At 46.2% G+C, this 17,148-nt stretch overlaps 1 protein-coding gene across 1 annotated transcript in view; it reads left to right on the top strand.

Annotated features, from left to right (window-relative positions):
• The window catches only part of EXOC4 (exocyst complex component 4), a 422,037-nt gene extending 411,437 nt beyond the window's left edge, over positions 1-10,600 (top strand). Inside the window, exon 18 of the mRNA XM_082075021.1 lies at positions 9,256-10,600. Within this exon, the coding sequence (XP_081931147.1) occupies positions 9,256-9,493 (238 nt within the window). The 3' untranslated portion in view covers positions 9,494-10,600. The remainder of the gene's footprint in view (positions 1-9,255) is intronic.
• Positions 10,601-17,148: the final 6,548 nt, after the last annotated feature.

The following is a 17,148-nucleotide window of genomic DNA, read 5'->3' as shown; positions in this document are numbered from 1 at the left end:
CTTTCTTGGCGTGAGGGGCCCAGAACTGCCCCAGGATTGGCGGTTTGGCCTCCCCAGGTCCCAGCACAGGGACGGTCACTGCCCTGGGCCTGCTGGCCACACCAGTGCTGGTACCAGCCAGGGTGCTGGTGGCCTCTTGGCCACCTGGGCACACGCTGGCTCATGTTCAGCCGCTGTCACCAACACCCCCAGGTCCTTTTCCACCGGGCAGCTTTCCTGTTGCGGTCCCAAAAGCAGGTATGGTACTGATCAATGTGCGAAGGCTTCACATCTCTCATACTGATTCCTACCTTGGACAAATTACTTAATTTTTATCTCCGTTCTTCCAGCTGTAATAAAGCTACTACTATCCTTACATCAGAGCCCTGATTATTTATTAAGGGCTGTGATTTGCAGAGGTACCACGGGAGTGTGTAGCACCGTTATACCATAAATTCACTTTTATGTCTTTCTCTCATGTTTTATTTTCTTTCACAAACCGTTTCACATCCTGGGTGTTTGCACATTGTAGCTTTTCAAGCGCTTTTTACTTTCTTGACACTCTTCTCCTGTAATAACAGAGCTCAGAGGCATCTGTGCCTCCTGCCCCAAATTGTGCCGTGTGTTGCTGCATGTGGTGATGGCACATCGGCTTTGGGCTTCCAAGATGCTCCTCTCATCTCTAGGACAAGAGAAAATGGCCTCAAGTTGTGCCAGGGAAGGTTCACATTGGATATTGGGAAAAATTTATTCACAGAAAGGGTTGGAAGAGGCTGCCCAGGGCAGTGGTGGAGTCACCATCCCTGGAGGGGTTCAAAAGATGCATAGACGAGGTTCTTAGGGACATGGCTTAGTGCTAGAGTTGGGTTATGGTTGGACTGGATCATCTTGAGGGTCTCTTCCAACCTAAATGATTTTGTGATTCTATTCTATAATTCTATGAATGAGGTGGCCTCTGGTGCACCTAGAAAAGATGGAGATCATAGCAGCAAGCTGGCATTTTTGGCTGATCTACCCTCATTCTGGGTTACCTCTACCATCCATGAAGACAAATAGGTGCTTCTTGGCCACGGTTCATCTCACCGCAGGCAGACGTGAGAGGTGTCCATCTCTTGGCATGGTTTGTAGGAGAAGCTGAGGTTGACTGGCACAGCAATAACATCTCTGACGTGGACACCTGAAGCTGCATGAATTCCCCAAAAGGACTTTGGGTTCTTCTGGAGGCAGAGAATGGGCATTACTGTGGTTGATCCCCAGGACTGCTCCGGGTTAATTAAAAATCAAGAAAGAAATCTTCAGAAATGGTGATCAGGTCACGCATTCCCCTGCAGAATAGTGTCATGGGGGTGATGATATTCTCTTTGTATGTTTTAGGGCTGTCTGCAGACTCTTGCTTTAAAATGCTGATCACTGACTCGTGTGTGCAAACATCATTGCAGTCTTCATGAGCTGAAGAAATTACAGTAATTGCTTTTTTATGTGGATTTTCCTTCGCTTGGTGTTTCAGGTTTTCAGAACTTGCTTTGCAAAGTCCTGCGTGCTGGAGCTCACCATGTGCTTCTCTTCTCGGTCAGGCCAGTCCCGAAAATCCATTTATTCTGTATTACAGGAACTGAAGCCACCTCTTCTTTTGCTATATCTTCCCTTTTTGCATTCACTCACCTTGGCTTTATATTTAAATGTAATAGTTCCACCAAGATCTGCGTGTGTGAAAACTGAGTCACTTTCTAACTGCAGCTTTGGTCTTTTTATTCATCTTCACTTAAATGCTCATTGTTCTGTCCTTTGCTTTTTGTCTGGATTTAGTCTGTAAGTGCTCCATACTTAACCTTTGTTACTTTCTAATTAGGCGACCTAAAAGATTTTTGGATGCTATAAAAATGATCCCCTGTTCCCCAAAAAGGGAGGGAGATAAGGTACAGAATTGTTTTGTTCCCTTTGGGTACGTCAGCGCCCAGATCTGAGCTCTTACCTTGTGAATTGCTTTCTGTGTGCGCTACCGCAGAATACGCACCGAGCTTTATAATGAGGGAATAATTAAAGTAAGATCCTTTATTCTGAAGCATCACACTGTTTGTCTGAAGGTCCTTCTCTTAATAAGGGATCAAGTCATTCTCAGGGAAATCAGAATTTAATTTTGAATTCACCTGGCCATCTTTTGAAAAACTTTCTCAGTGCAGGCCTTGGGTTATAGGTTAACATTAGCATTTAAATGGAGAACGGTATTAACAGCCCACAGAGGAGCTTGTCTCATCCTGATTGCCTTTCCAGGGATTTTTTTTCCTAAATGAGAAAGCCTCTTTATTTTCTCACTTGTTCTTCAAGAATGGAGTTCAAGAGACCATCTTTTTTGGTATGTAGATACTCAGAATGCATCCTTGCAAAATGGCTTCATTGTTGGCAACTTGGTGTTTTGTTTTAAAACTTCTGTTTAACAAAAAAAACCAAAACCAACCTGGTTTATGTGTTAATTTGCTTCTTCAGTTTTGGTTTGTCCATGCGATGTTTTTGTCTTTCACCTGGGAATCATTTCCACCAGTGATATTTATCCTTCCCTATCTGCTCTTAGCACAAAGATGTTCTTCATACGATGGTAGTTCTTCCTGGGCTGATTGGAGGTTGCTAAAGGCAGCAGAAAGAGTAGAGTTGCATTTGGGCTTTGGATTAGACATCACTCGCTCTAAGGTTTGTCCTAAAAAAATACCCAAAGAATTCAAGGGTTAGTTCAGAAACTTTGAACCCAATCCCATTGCCGACAGTCAGAAGAACAGGTCACAGATGTCTTGGTTGGTTGACTCGCCGCGATGTCAGATAATCGCATGAAGGAGCATTGTAAGGATGGATTTTATTTTTAGAAAAAGAACAGATCTTTGTCATACAAGCCATCAAAACTAGTTTGTCATCCTTTATGAGCAGGATAGTAAGGTCTTTGGACACATTAGACAGTCCTTTGCTCCTCACTCCCCAAAATATGGCCATCAACACTGATGCTGAACGTAACTGGAGAGTTTGGCCGGGCATTTACCATCCTAAAGAGCTAAAACCTCAGAGCCAGAATAATGTTTCCAACTACAATTGTTGCTGTTTCCATAGCAAATCAGAAGAGATGCTCTGTAAGAACCCCTACGACATTTATGTGTTAAAAATCTGTTGTATCAGGTCAACTCAAGAATCCCCGTCTATGCTTTTCAGCATAATACAAATAAATAATAACTGTGCGAATAAACATACAAACAACAAGATTTCCCTGCTGAGGTGAGTCACCCAAGTGACTTCGTTCCCATCAGTCGCATTTGTAACTTCATACTCAGGTGTGTAAAGACCCGTGAGTTCAGCTTTGATCTTTTCTTACCCCAAATATCTCACTGCTGAGCACGGGGAGGATCTCCCCAGGCTGATGAGCTCTGTAGGATAAATCATCTTCATGTGCTTGTCTGTGTTCGCGTGGAAGCCGAGTGAAGGCTTGGGAAGCTAAATTTGCTTTTCAGTTAGCTATGCTAATCTGCTATTATTATTTATTAACCTATTTGTCAGGTGATAGAATCAGCTTTTGATAAATATTAATTCTTCTCTCTGGCTTTAAATCTCAACTTTAAAAAAACAAAGCATTTCACTGAATCGAGATTTCCCTCACCTGTCATCCATTCATTTCCCCCATCCCTTACTAACTTGCTTTTCTCAACCTCCTCTTCATAATCAAAAGAGCATTTATAATGGCAGGGACAAATACACTTCTGAAAGTAAAATGAAGAGCCTAAATAAAAAATCACAGAACAAGAGGCTCATCCCACTCACTCTTTCATATTTCATTATTTGATAACATCAGAAGATGAGTCCATCAGAGCTTCTTGGGCAAAGGCAAACAGGAGTGTGTCTGATCAATATTTATTAATACTTTCAAAGACAAGGGAGGCAAAGTTGAGCAGACTTGGTAATGGAGTGAATAATTACTCATGCAAATAGGGTTTGGCCGAAGGCAATGCCGTGCCAAAGCGGCAGGTTTTTAATTGCACCCAATTAAAAATGCATACCTTTCGCTGACTCGGGCTGTCTCGCTTGCTCCCTTTCTTATTTTGTAGGAAATTTTTAATTAAAAAATAATCTGATCCTGACAAGAGTGACAGATGAATCCCGTGTTTATGAGGAGTGGAATTCTTCAGGAGTCCGGGATTTGGGACAGGCTGAAAAGGAAGGCGGGTGGGAGGACACGGGGTAAAGACGGGTCTGCGATGCTGAGCTTGTCTGGTCATGGGTCTGGTCGAAGGAGCAGCTTTAGTTCTTGCTCCTTCCTCTTTTAAGCTGCTCCGTCCCCTTGTGCAGGCCACAAGTCCTACACTTAGGAACAAAAACTTGCCATTTCGCAGGGACATCACCCCATCCAAGATACTTCTCTGTCATTTTGAAAACCCAGCCAGAGCTGGCAAAGGTAAAAATCTCATTTCACATCTGCTCAGCATAAACTCCCCGAAGGTGATCAGTGTTTCTTAAATCTTAGTGTTCACCTTGGCAACTGACTTGTTTTTCTTCTACATAGTGTGCGTGTGATTGTATCGGAGATATTGCCAAGATTCTCAAAGTTAACCTTCTATTAGATTTCCGACTGTGCACTGAAGCATCTTAATAACTACCCCAATCTTCTAAGTTCGAGTTTGGGATCTGAGTTTCTGCAGGGTCCCAGATACAACTATTTCATTGTGCCAAGTTCAAGCATAAACTTCACAGGACTATCACTAAACAGAGGAGCTGAAATTAAAACTCATCCTTAGATTACTGACCCACAGGGCTTTAAGAATCGCTGCCTGTAACTAAATGTCCGTCTACCTGCTTTACCTGAAAAATGAGTTTTTCTGGCTGGGGGTTTACAGTGGCGCCAGCGTTATTCGATGAGCCTGAGCCTCTGCTAGGCCTCTATCACCTGCAACGGTGTGAAATCTGCTGGGTTTTCATTTGTTTTGTGTCTACCTGCAAGAGGAGGCAAGATTTAAAGAATATCCATTAGCGTGGCAGGAGGTGGATTGGGCACACGGGCCATGTGCTCCTCATCCAAGCCTTGGTTTTCCATACCGAGAGGTTCTTAGGGAGTTTTCCGTGCGTGTCTCAGGAGAGCGCTGGGGCTTTGTCGTTACACCAGTATTACAGCGTTAGCATCGTTAGCAATTAAACTGCTAAATCTGTGCCTGTGATTGGCGATGAGGTTGGGTTTAGTCTCCCCCTCCCTGAATCCAGGACTGAGAAATATCCTCCCAAGGTTTTGCAGCTTCTGCTGTTGATGTTTTATCAAAAGCAAAGATTCGATGCTGTGGCTCTGCAGGGGACCAGATCAGCCTGGCAAAATGCTTCTTGTCTGAGGCACAAAGGTATTTTCAGTCCCTGTGTCACACACCGGCCTTGTTCAGCACTATCGGCATCACTGAGTGAACCAGAGACGTGAACGTCGAGGGGAGCAGAGCAGTAAATAGCACCATGTCATACGTGGTGAGACAGTAGCTGTTGGGGGACCACGATTTGTGCCATTGGGTTCCCTGTCACAGGCACGGGAACTGGAATCAGTATCTGACGCGGGGTGACTCAATGTTACCCAAACCTGATGAGTTTGTAGCTTGGGGGGCGTTACCCAAATGCCTTCTGCAACAGCAGGTGATACAGGGATGTGCAAGATCTCCCCCATCCTCACCCTTCCGCATGCCTTTCGAGCTGCAAAAACATCCTTTTTTATCATGTAGTAAATCGGGGAGATTTGGCGCTCTGTTACTGAGCCTGTCTCAAGTGGCTTGCACCGTTTCCCTTTCTTTTCTAAGGGAAATGTTCTCATTTAGAAAATTCTCTGCCCCGTTTACCCCCTGCTTCTAAGGAACAACATGTCCTTGTAGCAGAGCCCACTTCAAAACCTCCTCGGGCAGTTCTGCGATGCTGGTGAACTGGTCCTCCGTAAGCTCCAGGAGCTTCATAGCCTGGATCTCAAATGCGTGGAGCCTCACAGCTTGATTGTATTTTTCAGCTTACCATTCATCCCCAGAAGCTATTGATTTATTTGCATCTTGTGCCTTCTACATGTATCCTCCTCCACTCACACATGCTCCCTTCTGTTCACCACACACTCGAATCCTGTCGTTCCTTGTTCTCTGAATGGATGATTTTGGAGTTTTCTTCCCTTGCACCTAACGACACCAGTTATGTTGGTGCAGAAATTCAACCGCAGGAGCAAATTCTCAGGTCCCAGCAGCAGGCAATATCTTGAAGGAGACAGAGGAGAGAAAAACACAGAGTTTGGATGCCCGGTAGCCCGGCCGCGCTAACAGAGGCGAGCCCCGAGCCATTTCGAACATGTGTTTTGGCTGCAGCTGGTTACGGTCGTTGCTGCGGTGATTTGCAGTCTGGCAGCACGCTGAGCGCTCCGCAAAGTCACAGCTGAGCCAGACCTCAGAGCCCGCAAAGCGAAAAACAAGAGGAATTTAATATGCAGCTTTGCCGGCTTTGCTCTGGTTGCTCTTTTAATGCGTTCAAAGAGGAGAGAAAGGGAAGGAGGTGATAACTTTTCCTGGAGCCCATGCGCTTGGGTTTTAAATAATTTATTCCACCAAGACCTGAGGGTTAGACTGCGGCCTGCCCTTGTCCTCCTGCAGAAGCGTGGAGGGACCTCCTCTTCGGCTTCTCTGGCCCGTTTCTGCCTCGCTTTGCTCTTCAGCTGAAGAAGTGCTGGCTATTAATTCAGCCTGGAGACAAGAAGCTCCGGGGAGACCTTATTGCATCCTTTCAGCACTTAAAATGGGCCGGTAAGAAAGATGGGGACAGACTTTTGAGCAGGGCCTGTTGTGATACAACAAGGGGTGATGGTTTTAAACTAAAGGAGGGAGATTCAGGCTGGACGCAAAGAAGAAATTGTTGGCCCTGAGGGTGGTGAGAGCCTGGCCCAGGTTGGCCAGAGAGGTGGTGGGTGAACCATCCCTGGAGACATCCCAGGCCAGGCTGGACGGGGCTCTGAGCAACCTGAGCTGCTGAAGATGTCCCTGCTCATGGCAGGGGGGAACTGGGTGACTTTTGAAGGTCCCTTCCAACCCAAACCATCCTGTGATTCTGTTATTCTGTTTGGTTGAAACCAGCCCTCATTGCCATGTGACATGTGCAGACAGGAATCTTTTCACTTTTCCTTTCCTGAGCTTTTCAGATCCTTGTTTTTTTACAACATCTGTATGAAGCTATAAAGTTAACCAGTTCCCCCAGGAAAAGAGCAACTTTCCATCCTTTTTTGGTTTTGATACCCCAAACAGACCTAAACCTTTAGCATAGGTTCATTGCTTGCTGCAGTGGAGTCTGATGCAAGAACCTTCCCTTTATCCCTGAGCTGGAAGGGTCTGCCCAGGCTTGGAAACCCCTCATGGAGCCTTGTAAAGCTTTACATTATCACAGCTGCCTCTAGACAGGATGTTTGTCTTGGTGATATCCGAACCACGGACTCCTGCCACCAGATCTTACCCCTTAGTGCAGATGGGGAAACTGAGGCACGGAGCGCAGCTGTGTGGATTGGAAGCGCTGTGCCAGGAATTCACAAAGACCAGAGTCCCAAATCCCCTCCTGCCGCGTGACCTCTGGGCAACGCTTTCCAAGAGTCACACGCTCCTCTTCCCGTTTCAAACCTTGATCAGTTTGCGCTATAAAAGAAGGAGAGAATCAAAATATCTCAAAGGACCCGAGCAGCTCTCGCTGGTTTTACCTCTTCCCCTGGGCTGTGGAGTCAGGGTAAATAATCCAGTCCCATGTCCCGTTTTTTCTGCACTGGCTGGATTGGCAGCTGTCAGAACAGCTTCAACGCTTCCCTGGCCTGTGACACATGTTCCCTTCCCGTAAGTACTTGCTCAGTTCCTTTCTTTGGAAATCTATTCTTTCACTAATGCCATTTTACTTCAATTTAAACGAGCCTGCACCACAGCCTCTATATTATGCCTTCTCTTCAGCTGATCTTTTACTTATTAAAGGAGGCAACTTGGCTCTTGTCTCAAATTTGATTTTGCATTATTTAATTTCTTTTTCTCTCAAACTCTGTGTCTCAGTAGCATTGGAGGTCTCTGGAGCTTTGGGCTTGAAACTCTTCCCATGGTCCGTATAAGCATCTCTCTGCAAGAAGGTTTCATTAGGAGCAAAGAACTCCACTTCCCTACCCTATGATTCTTCTCCCTTTCCTTTCCTTTCCTTTCCTTTCCTTTCCTTTCCTTTCCTTTCCTTTCCTTTCCTTTCCTTTCCTTTCCTTTCCTTTCCTTTCCTTTCCTTTCCTTTCCTTTCCTTTCCTTTCCTTTCCTTTCCTTTCCTTTCCTTTCCTTTTTCTTTTTCTTTTTCTTTTTCTTCCCTTCCAAGTGACTAGATATACATCTGTACATCACCATGTATATATATCTTTATTAATGTGTATTTATATACTGTTTTCTACATGCTGGATACCAAATAGTGACATCTAACATTAACTATGAGGAAACGGGAGCCCTCAGTTCACCACAGTTTGTGTTTTGGCTGAGTATGGGGGAGCGTGGGGAGCAGATTTGTGTGATTTGCTCCCCTGTGTATGAACATGAAGGGGCTGGAGCACAAGTGTGATGGGAGTGGCTGAGGGACCTGGGGGGTTCAGCTGGAGAACAGGAGCTGAGGGGAGACCTTCTGATCTCTGAACTGCCTGAAAGGAGCTTGGAGCCAGGGGGGTCGGGCTCTGCTCCCCAGGAACAAGCGCCAGGAGCAGAGGAAACGGCCTCAAGTTGCGCCAGGGGAGGCTGAGGTTGGATCTGGGGAACAATTTCTTCCCCAAAGGGCTGTGGGGCATTGGAACAGGCTGCCCAGGGCAGTGCTGGAGTCACCATCCCTGGAGGGTTGGACAGATGGAGATGAGGTTCTCAGGGACATGGGGCAGTGCCAGGGTTGGGTTATCAGTTGGGCTCAATGATCTTGAGGGTCTTTTCCAACCAAAATGACTCTATGATTCTAATGCCCACTTGGCATCTCCTGATGTTCCATAGGAATACGTTTGTGCTCTTTGTGCAGCAGCTGATGCAGCCTGCCCTGCCCATGGCACTGCTGAATAAAACTGACAGTTGATGTTATTCCACAGAAATAAGGATCTGGAGCATCAAGTATCACAATTCACCAGAGTGGGGGTTTTTTGTTTGCTTTTGTGGGTTGGTTTGTTTGTTTGTTTTGTTGAATAACAGTAACAGTTGATGTTATTCTGCAGAAATAAAGATCCAGAGCATATATCACTATTCACCAGAGTGTTTTTGTTTCCTTGCTTTTCAGGCAGTATTATGAGATGCTCTACAACACAGCAGATGAGCTTTTAAACCTCGTGGTGGATCAAGGGGTGAAGTACACAGAGCTGGAATATATCTATGCCCTGAACTTACTGCACCGGAGCCAGACGGGTGTGGGAGACCAAACCACGCAGAACATGAGGCTGCAGCGGTTGAAGGAGATCATTTGCGAGCAGGCTGCTATCAAACAAGCCACCAAGGACAAGAAAATCACCACCGTGTAATCTGCTCCGTCACTCAGATGAACCGAGCAGCAGGGGCTGTCAGGTTGCAGGTCTAAGCCTCTGCATTTCTCCTATAATCCAAGGCAAAAGCGCTTATCTTCTGGGTGGCATCGTAATAGCGAGAAGGGAAATGATGTTTGAGATTTGGTTTTGGGGTTGCTTTGAGGGTTTTGATGTGTAATCACATACCGCTTCCTTAACCTGTTCTCGCAAGAGTGATTGCACAGCGGGAACAGGACTCTTGTCAGAGATTTGGGTGGGATATTGGGCTTTGCTCTGTTGCTGCTGCTTTGCCCGGAGATCTGAATCAAACTGCTCCCCCCAGCGGGGTGGGGAACGAGAAGATTTCACACTGGGTTGGGTCAGAGTCTTCAGTGGAAGTTCAGACCACACTGAAGCAAACAGCACCATGACCATCAAGCACAGACCTATTGGTCACGTATGGGATCGTGATGGTTTTGAAGCTGTTCCAGCTTTTTCAGCCCTGCCAGTACTGTTCTCCACAACCGTTGTAGATGCATTTAAGTTTTCTGCTGTGTCCACCAGTTGCTTATTCCTTTGGATAGTGATAAGCCAGTTCTTATAGTGGGAGGTAACACGGGACCATTTGTTTCCATTTCTACTTTTTCATTATCCCGGAGCCATATGGCATCCACTTCTACAGCACATACTGCACTGGATGATGGTGGATGTAGGAGAAAATTGCCAATATAAGGTAACAGCAAAACTTAATTCTCTTTTTCTGAATATATTTTCTGAGTCTTTCCAGCTCAAAAGATATTTTGTAATTGTCATTTGATGTACTGGAAGGACACGCAGGCTTGTGTAGCTCAGCACTAACGATCAGCAGGGCAGCTCCCAGCTCTGCAGCCTGAGGTGGGCTCAGCTCACCATTGCTCCCATATAAACCACCTGGTAAGAGGTTCCTTATTCACTGAGACTGAGGAGTTTATGCCATCCCCCCAAACCAAGAATAAATTGCACTTGTATTTTCAAGTAAATTGTTGACCCAGCTGAGTTTCACGTCCTGAGGTAGGTTTTCTGTGTAACTGCTTGTGTGTCAGTATTGAAACTGCAAAATTAAAGGATGTTTAAAGACTCTTCAAAGGCTCTGGTGCTTTGTCTGGGTTTTTTTTTTTTTTACAAATTGTTATTTTTGTGGTATTTAAAAGATTCCCTTCTAGGTCTGAATTCATAGTGTCCTCCAAGGTCACGTCATTGTAGAAGTGGGCTTCTGGATCAGAATCCCCAGCTACCACAGGCCAAGTGGACAAGAAGCTTCTCAGCCACCATGATAAACGCAGAATGCAGTAGTTCTGGTTGTTATGAATCTTCTTTTGGTTTTCTATTCTCATTTTATTCATGAACTCAGTTTTTCTTATGTTGATACTGGCCATTAACTACAAGAGTCTCCTCCTTTCCTTGATGAATTTGCATGAGGAAGGGTGGAGAACTCCACCACGGTGACATGTATGATGATGTGGGGTCCTCCTGGGGTAACACGTGAGATGTGTATTCACCTGCTCTCACACCAGGTTGTGCTGCAGTGTAGATACAGGAAAGCGGGTTATTCCACATCCAGACTTCGGAGGAAGGTAAAGAAGCTGCTTGGTACATGTAAGACGGATTCCAGACCCTTTGAGGTAAAGATGTGTGAGGAGCTCTGCATTCAGACTGGGCTGCTGTGGCCTAATGTCAGGCTCTTTTTGATTCCTTTTGGTTTTAATTGCTTAATAATCTGAGGCTCTGCCTCACCTTCACATGGCTGTTCTCAATCCACATTTTCCACCCACCGAGCAGCTGTGCTGGTGGGTGCCATGACAGATTGCCTGAAATCAATAACATCTCAAAATTGGGAGTGTATTTGCTTCCAAAGCAAATTATTTAAAAGACTCTTCTTTGAACTGAACCTCACATTGTCCATCACACCCCCAAAAGATTAAATACAAAGCCCTCACCGATGTCTGCACTGGCCTGAGGTGTGAGAAGGCACCTGATGGACCTCGTGGCACAAGAACACCATGGCATGACCATAGAGAGAACATCCAGGGACTTACCTAGAGCCTGGTGTAAAGAAAAAGGTTTGCAATTGAGGTAATTACAGTTTATAATGAGCTTACATCTCAAGCACTCAAACTGTCAAAACATTCACAAGGGAAGTTAGTATTTTCTCTGTGTATTTTAGGAAGGTCTCACCAAAGACACAGTGAGGCTTGCCAGAGGGCACAGAGAAAGGCATGAGCAGCACATACATACGTACATATATACATATATACTCTGCACAAGCTTTCTTGCTGCCTCATGAGATGTTGCCAGAGAGAATCCTCATCAACCTTAGCAAATCCTTACAGAACACTTTTTCCCAGGAAGGCTGCTTTTGAATGCACCTTGTTTTCTTGCCAACAGGTATTTCAGAATTACACACGCTGAAGAGGATGATTTTGAAGCGTAGAAGTCTCCAGATAGCTCATGTTTAGGCAAAGCATCTAGTATTGCGTGTGCGTGTGTCGTTTTTAGCTCGCCCACTCTCCCTGCTGCTTTCCAGGAGAGAGCACTAAATAATCAGCAGGCCCATCCTCTGCACAGTGCAGTTACGCTTTGCTAAACAATCTCCCAGTACATTTCCAGCTGCGTATGTGTTCCCAGACAGCGCCACTGACATGGCAGCGACCCGCTTGCTACAAAGCACCTGGACAATATGAGCAACGGGGGCAATTTTGGCACCAAGCCTGCCTGGAAAAAGAGAATGCCCTTGTGAGGGATCTGGCTCATGTGTTGGTGCTCATTGCAAATCCTCCCTGGCTCATAGGGGATAGAGTGGGTGGAGGAGAGATCTTTTGGGAACATCTTTTCACAGAATCCCAGAATGTCAGGGGTTGGAAGGGCCCTGGAAAGCTCATCCAGTGCAATCCCCCCACCGGAGCAGGAACACCCAGATGAGGTTACACAGGAAGGTGTCCAGGCGGGTTGGAATGTCTGCAGAGAAGGAGACTCCACAACCTCCCTGGGCAGCCTGGGCCAGGCTCTGCCACCCTCACTGGGAAGAAGTTTCTTCTCATATTTAAGTAGAACCTCTTGTGTTCCAGTTTGAACCCATTACCCCTTGTCCTATCATTGGTTGTCACTGAGAAGAGCCTGGCTTCATCCTCCTGACACTCACCCTTTACATATTGATCCCCATGAATGAGTCACCCCTCGTGTCTCCAGAGCCCCAGCTCCCTCAGCCTTTCCTCACACGGGAGATGCTCCACTCCCTTCAGCATCCTGGCGGCTGCGCTGGACTCTCTCCAGCAGTTCCCTGTCCTGCTGGAACTGAGGGGCCACAACTGGACACAATATTTCAGGTGTAGTCTCACCAGGACAGAGTAGAGGGGAAACAGAAACTCTCTTGACCTACTAACCACCCCCCTTCTAACCCACCCCAGGTACCATTGGCCTTCCTGGCCACAAGCACCCAGTGCTGGCTCATGCTCATCCTGCTGTCCACAGGATCTCCAGGTCCCTTTCCCCTACACTGCTCTCCAACAGGTCGTTCCGCAACTTATAGTGGAACCTGGGGTTGTTTCTACCCAGATGCAAGACTCTACTCTGTTCACTAAGCTCTTATTGCGGGTAGAACCAAGCTGTTATGTTTCATAGCAAATAGCTATTCAGACAACATGTTGGCTTATCCACTCACGATGTCCACACACACACACGAGAACCCATCTGGAGCCACCGTTGGAAGGCCAACCCTGAAGGTGGTTGGAAGAAGAAGGTGGGACTGACACACCAGTGGCTTCTAAGTGTCTGGAAAGTCTCACCAGGTGTCTGTGGAACCCCATAAACTTCAACTCCATGTAGCAGCCACCACTCTCTTAAGTATGGTCCAAGTCATAGAATCATAGAATCATTTTGGTTGGAAAAGACTCTCAGGATCATTGAGTCCAACTTAAGCCAACGCTGTCACTAAACCGTGTCCCTGAGAACCTCATCTTAGTCACACAGCCTCTTATTGATGCTCGTATGTGCTCATGGTCTTGCACAGATTTGGCAGGCTCTGGCTGTCCTGAGTTTATCAGTTCTTAGGGATTCAACAATGGCACAAGTCTCCTGAGAACACCAGCCCTTAGGAAACTTTCTGACACTACTTTGCCAGCATTTACTTTTCCATTCTTCAGTGTGGTGTTCTCTGGTAACTATTTTTCCATCCCAACGTGTGGAAGGCGGTCACAAAGATGGGGCATTTATAACGTTCACAGGGAAGATGGTTTCCAAAAGGGAACAAACTACATGAAGGTTTTGCAAACTTTGCAAAGACCCAGGAACCCCCTTAAATCTTAGATCTGAGCTATGCACAGCGTAACTTACCCCATGACCCAATCCTCAGTCTTAAAAGACCACAGATAACTTCTCCAGTCCTGTTCTCTGCACCAGTTCTTGCCTATAGCAGTTTGGGAGTCCTGACATGACCCTACAAGACACAATGTTTTATGGATAAGGCTTAGAGATTTTGTTTTGTAATGCTGCATGAAACGCTGCCAGCTCTACCAGCACTTAGAGAGTAATCGTTCTATGGATGTGGCCCTTTGGTGTTTAAAGAGACAAGGAAATACTCCTCCAGACAGCAAAACAAAATATTTTCATGGGGACTGTAAAAGCTCATGAGGGCTTCACAATCTCCTCTTTACAGCCCCGTAATCTTTAGTGGATTTTAATTATCACATTATGTTTGAAACCTGTGCCAGACACAAGAGCAGAAGTGGAAGGCAAAGCAAATTGCTCTGGTTCTTTCCACAGTTGCGTATCAGTCACCATCTCATCCTGTCCCAAGTGCTTCCTCTTGATTAAGGATGATATAAACTTGCCTGGCAGATATATACATACAAAATATATATATATATATGTACACACTTGCACACAGATAGACAGATAAAGCTCCCCAGGGATAACATGGTGTGGGTCTCCTCAGTCTCACAATCTGCCACACATGTGGCTGGAAAGGTTTGCTGAGGAGTCGTTCCACCGAGACTCTCGTTTTGCCTTTTAGTGGCTGCGTTTTTATTTTATAAGCATGAGTCATAATTGCAAATTTCTTTTTGAATGTGGTAGATAGCAATAAAGAGGAGGGTACCAGACAGGGAGAGGGGGAGAGCTGCCAAGAGGAAATTAGCATTGCAGTAATGTTGATTCTAGTGCTTTTAGACAAGTAGGGAGCGTTTTGGGGGTGGAAAGAGAGTCATTTTACTGTGCTGAGCCATGAAGAAGTCACACAAATGGCCCCTTGAGGGCCGATCCTTAGTCCTGAGGATTAATTCCCATAGTGGAAACATGCTACGATCTACAAAGCCCCGTCCATCACTGCAGACCTTGGCCACAAATCTGACTGTGCTTTAATTTCAGGAATTTATTACCCAAGGATTCATCCTACAGCACTTCAAATACCCAGTGACCCACATCAATTATATGGCAGTAGCAACTCGAGCCTCGGGCAAGGCTGGATGTCCAGAGCCGTGTATGTGCAGAGCAGGGGATGTTCTGCCCTGAGGAGTTTGCACTCCAAACAGGCGTGACGATGATCAACTCGAAAGGAAACGCAGATGCAGGGAAGTCAAATGCTGCTCTCCAGGCCGCGGTCCCTGGTGTAACCAGCCCTGCTCTCTCATTACCAGGCAAAACCGTCTTGTCAAGCCGAGCTGGAGCTGCCTGTGTGCCCTGCAGTTTGTAGCTTTTCACATTGAATAGGGAGCGTGGTCAGAAATGAAGCATTTTATTTTATTTTCCTTCCTTTGCTGATTAGATCTAACAACCGAGCCAGGAAAAAGGCAGCTGTGGCCAGAATATAATCATTAAATTTGCTTTTGGATGACCTGTGTGAAATTCATCAGGAGCGATTTGTTGGGAAGTTCATTGCATCGGTGTTCATTATTTACTCTGTTAGGCTTAGGCACAGCGGCAATCAGGGGAGAAAATTGGACTGTTAGAGCCTTGTACTTCAGTGTTTGTAATCTTCTCTACCGAGCTGCAGCATGAAATATATTTGGCGCAGACAAATCTCTCTCTCCGCTGCTGCAGTTCAGTGTGCTCAGCCGGTGGGGTGGCTCTGACAACCAAAGAGGTGAAAGCAGATCTGGGGAAAAGAGAAATAGGAAGCAGCCTGAATCCTGACCTTGGTGCTGAGCATTTCTAAAGGCCTGTGGTGACTTAAATGAATATCACGGTTATTTTTCATGCCTCTGCCATCCAGCTGAGAAAAAGCTGCTGCTCTCACTCCTGGTGAATTCTCCCCCCTCCATCACTGGATGCTGATGAGCACAAGCAGGTCAGGCCGGAGCTGAGCGGTACAGGGACTAAAACCCAGGGGATCCACAAGAAAGAGACTGATGAAGAACTGGTTATATTAATATTTGTATTATACAGATTTTGTTTTCCTGCTCATCAAGGGAAGGATGCAGGAGGAACCAGCCTCCCCTTCACTCATAGTTGTGCTGTTTGCTGGCCTCCTGCCCTGTTAGAGACACCTTGTAATGACAAGCAGTGACACATGACATGGCTTCGTGATTCTGAATGCAGGTAACTCCATCAGCTCTGTAATAACCAGATATCAGGTGTGGTATCAGCGCTTCTCCGTCAGGACTGGCTGTCAGAGTCTTTGTGCCTGATGCTAAAGGACAGTCTTCAAGGCATCTCTGATCCTTGTTTGTCCCCTAAGCTGGTGGCACATGGAGGGATCAGAGGAACACAAAGGTTTTGGGATACGAGGGGCTGGGGACAGACAGTGTGTTGGACTGAAGTAAGGGAGATCTCAGCTCCTGGTTGGGACAGACTCTGGTGCCACCTCGTCCTCCTGGGCAAAGTCTTGTGCCAGGGAAGGTTCAAATTGGATATTAGGAAAAAATTACTCACAGTATGGGTTGTGAAACAGTGGAACAGGCTGCCCAGGGCAGTGGTGGAGTCACCATCCCTGGAGGGGTTTAAAAGGCACATAAACGAGGTTCTTAGGGACATGGTTTAGTGCTAGACTTAGGTTATGGTTGGACTCAATCATCTTCAAACCAAAATGATTCTATGATTCTACAAAAGTCCCCAGCAAGCTCAAACTTTCAGAAAGACAGAGAGCTAATGAGAGAACTGGGCTTCCCCAGACCCCTCTGACCCCTTATCCAAGACTTTTCAGATTATTGCTTTGCTCACGCAGGGTGCTGGCAGCTGTCCCCATATGGGGACTTCAAGGCAGCCAGCACTGATGTGGCAACACACACCCACACGCAATCCCCAGTGGAGATGCAGCAAGAAACACAAAGAGGATCAAGGGGAAATAGAATCATAAAATAGTTTGGGTTGGAAGGGACCTTCAAAGGTCATCTAGACCAACTCCCAAATTAAAGTCCAGCTACTGGCTGCAGGGAACTGATTTAAGGAGCTGCAGGCTGAATATCAATAATAACACAGCCATAGGAATAAACTGAAGGGAAGGAGTCAAATAGCCCCACACCTCTGCCCCATCACCATGAAAACAGGACCTGTAAAGCTGGGTTTAACATGATCTGAGCAGCACACACGCTGTTTTACACCTTGCTTCTCTTCCTACTCAGGAGCACCAAGGCAACATTTCAGGTTTTTCCCCTTTCTCCCAACATCCAGCTAGGTCCCTGTCACGAAATATTACACGGAGG

This window comes from Streptopelia decaocto (assembly GCF_964273445.1).
Source record: "Streptopelia decaocto genome assembly, chromosome: 1".
Classification (NCBI taxonomy): Eukaryota; Metazoa; Chordata; class Aves; order Columbiformes; family Columbidae; genus Streptopelia; species Streptopelia decaocto.
This window is presented reverse-complemented; position numbering and strand designations above follow the sequence as displayed.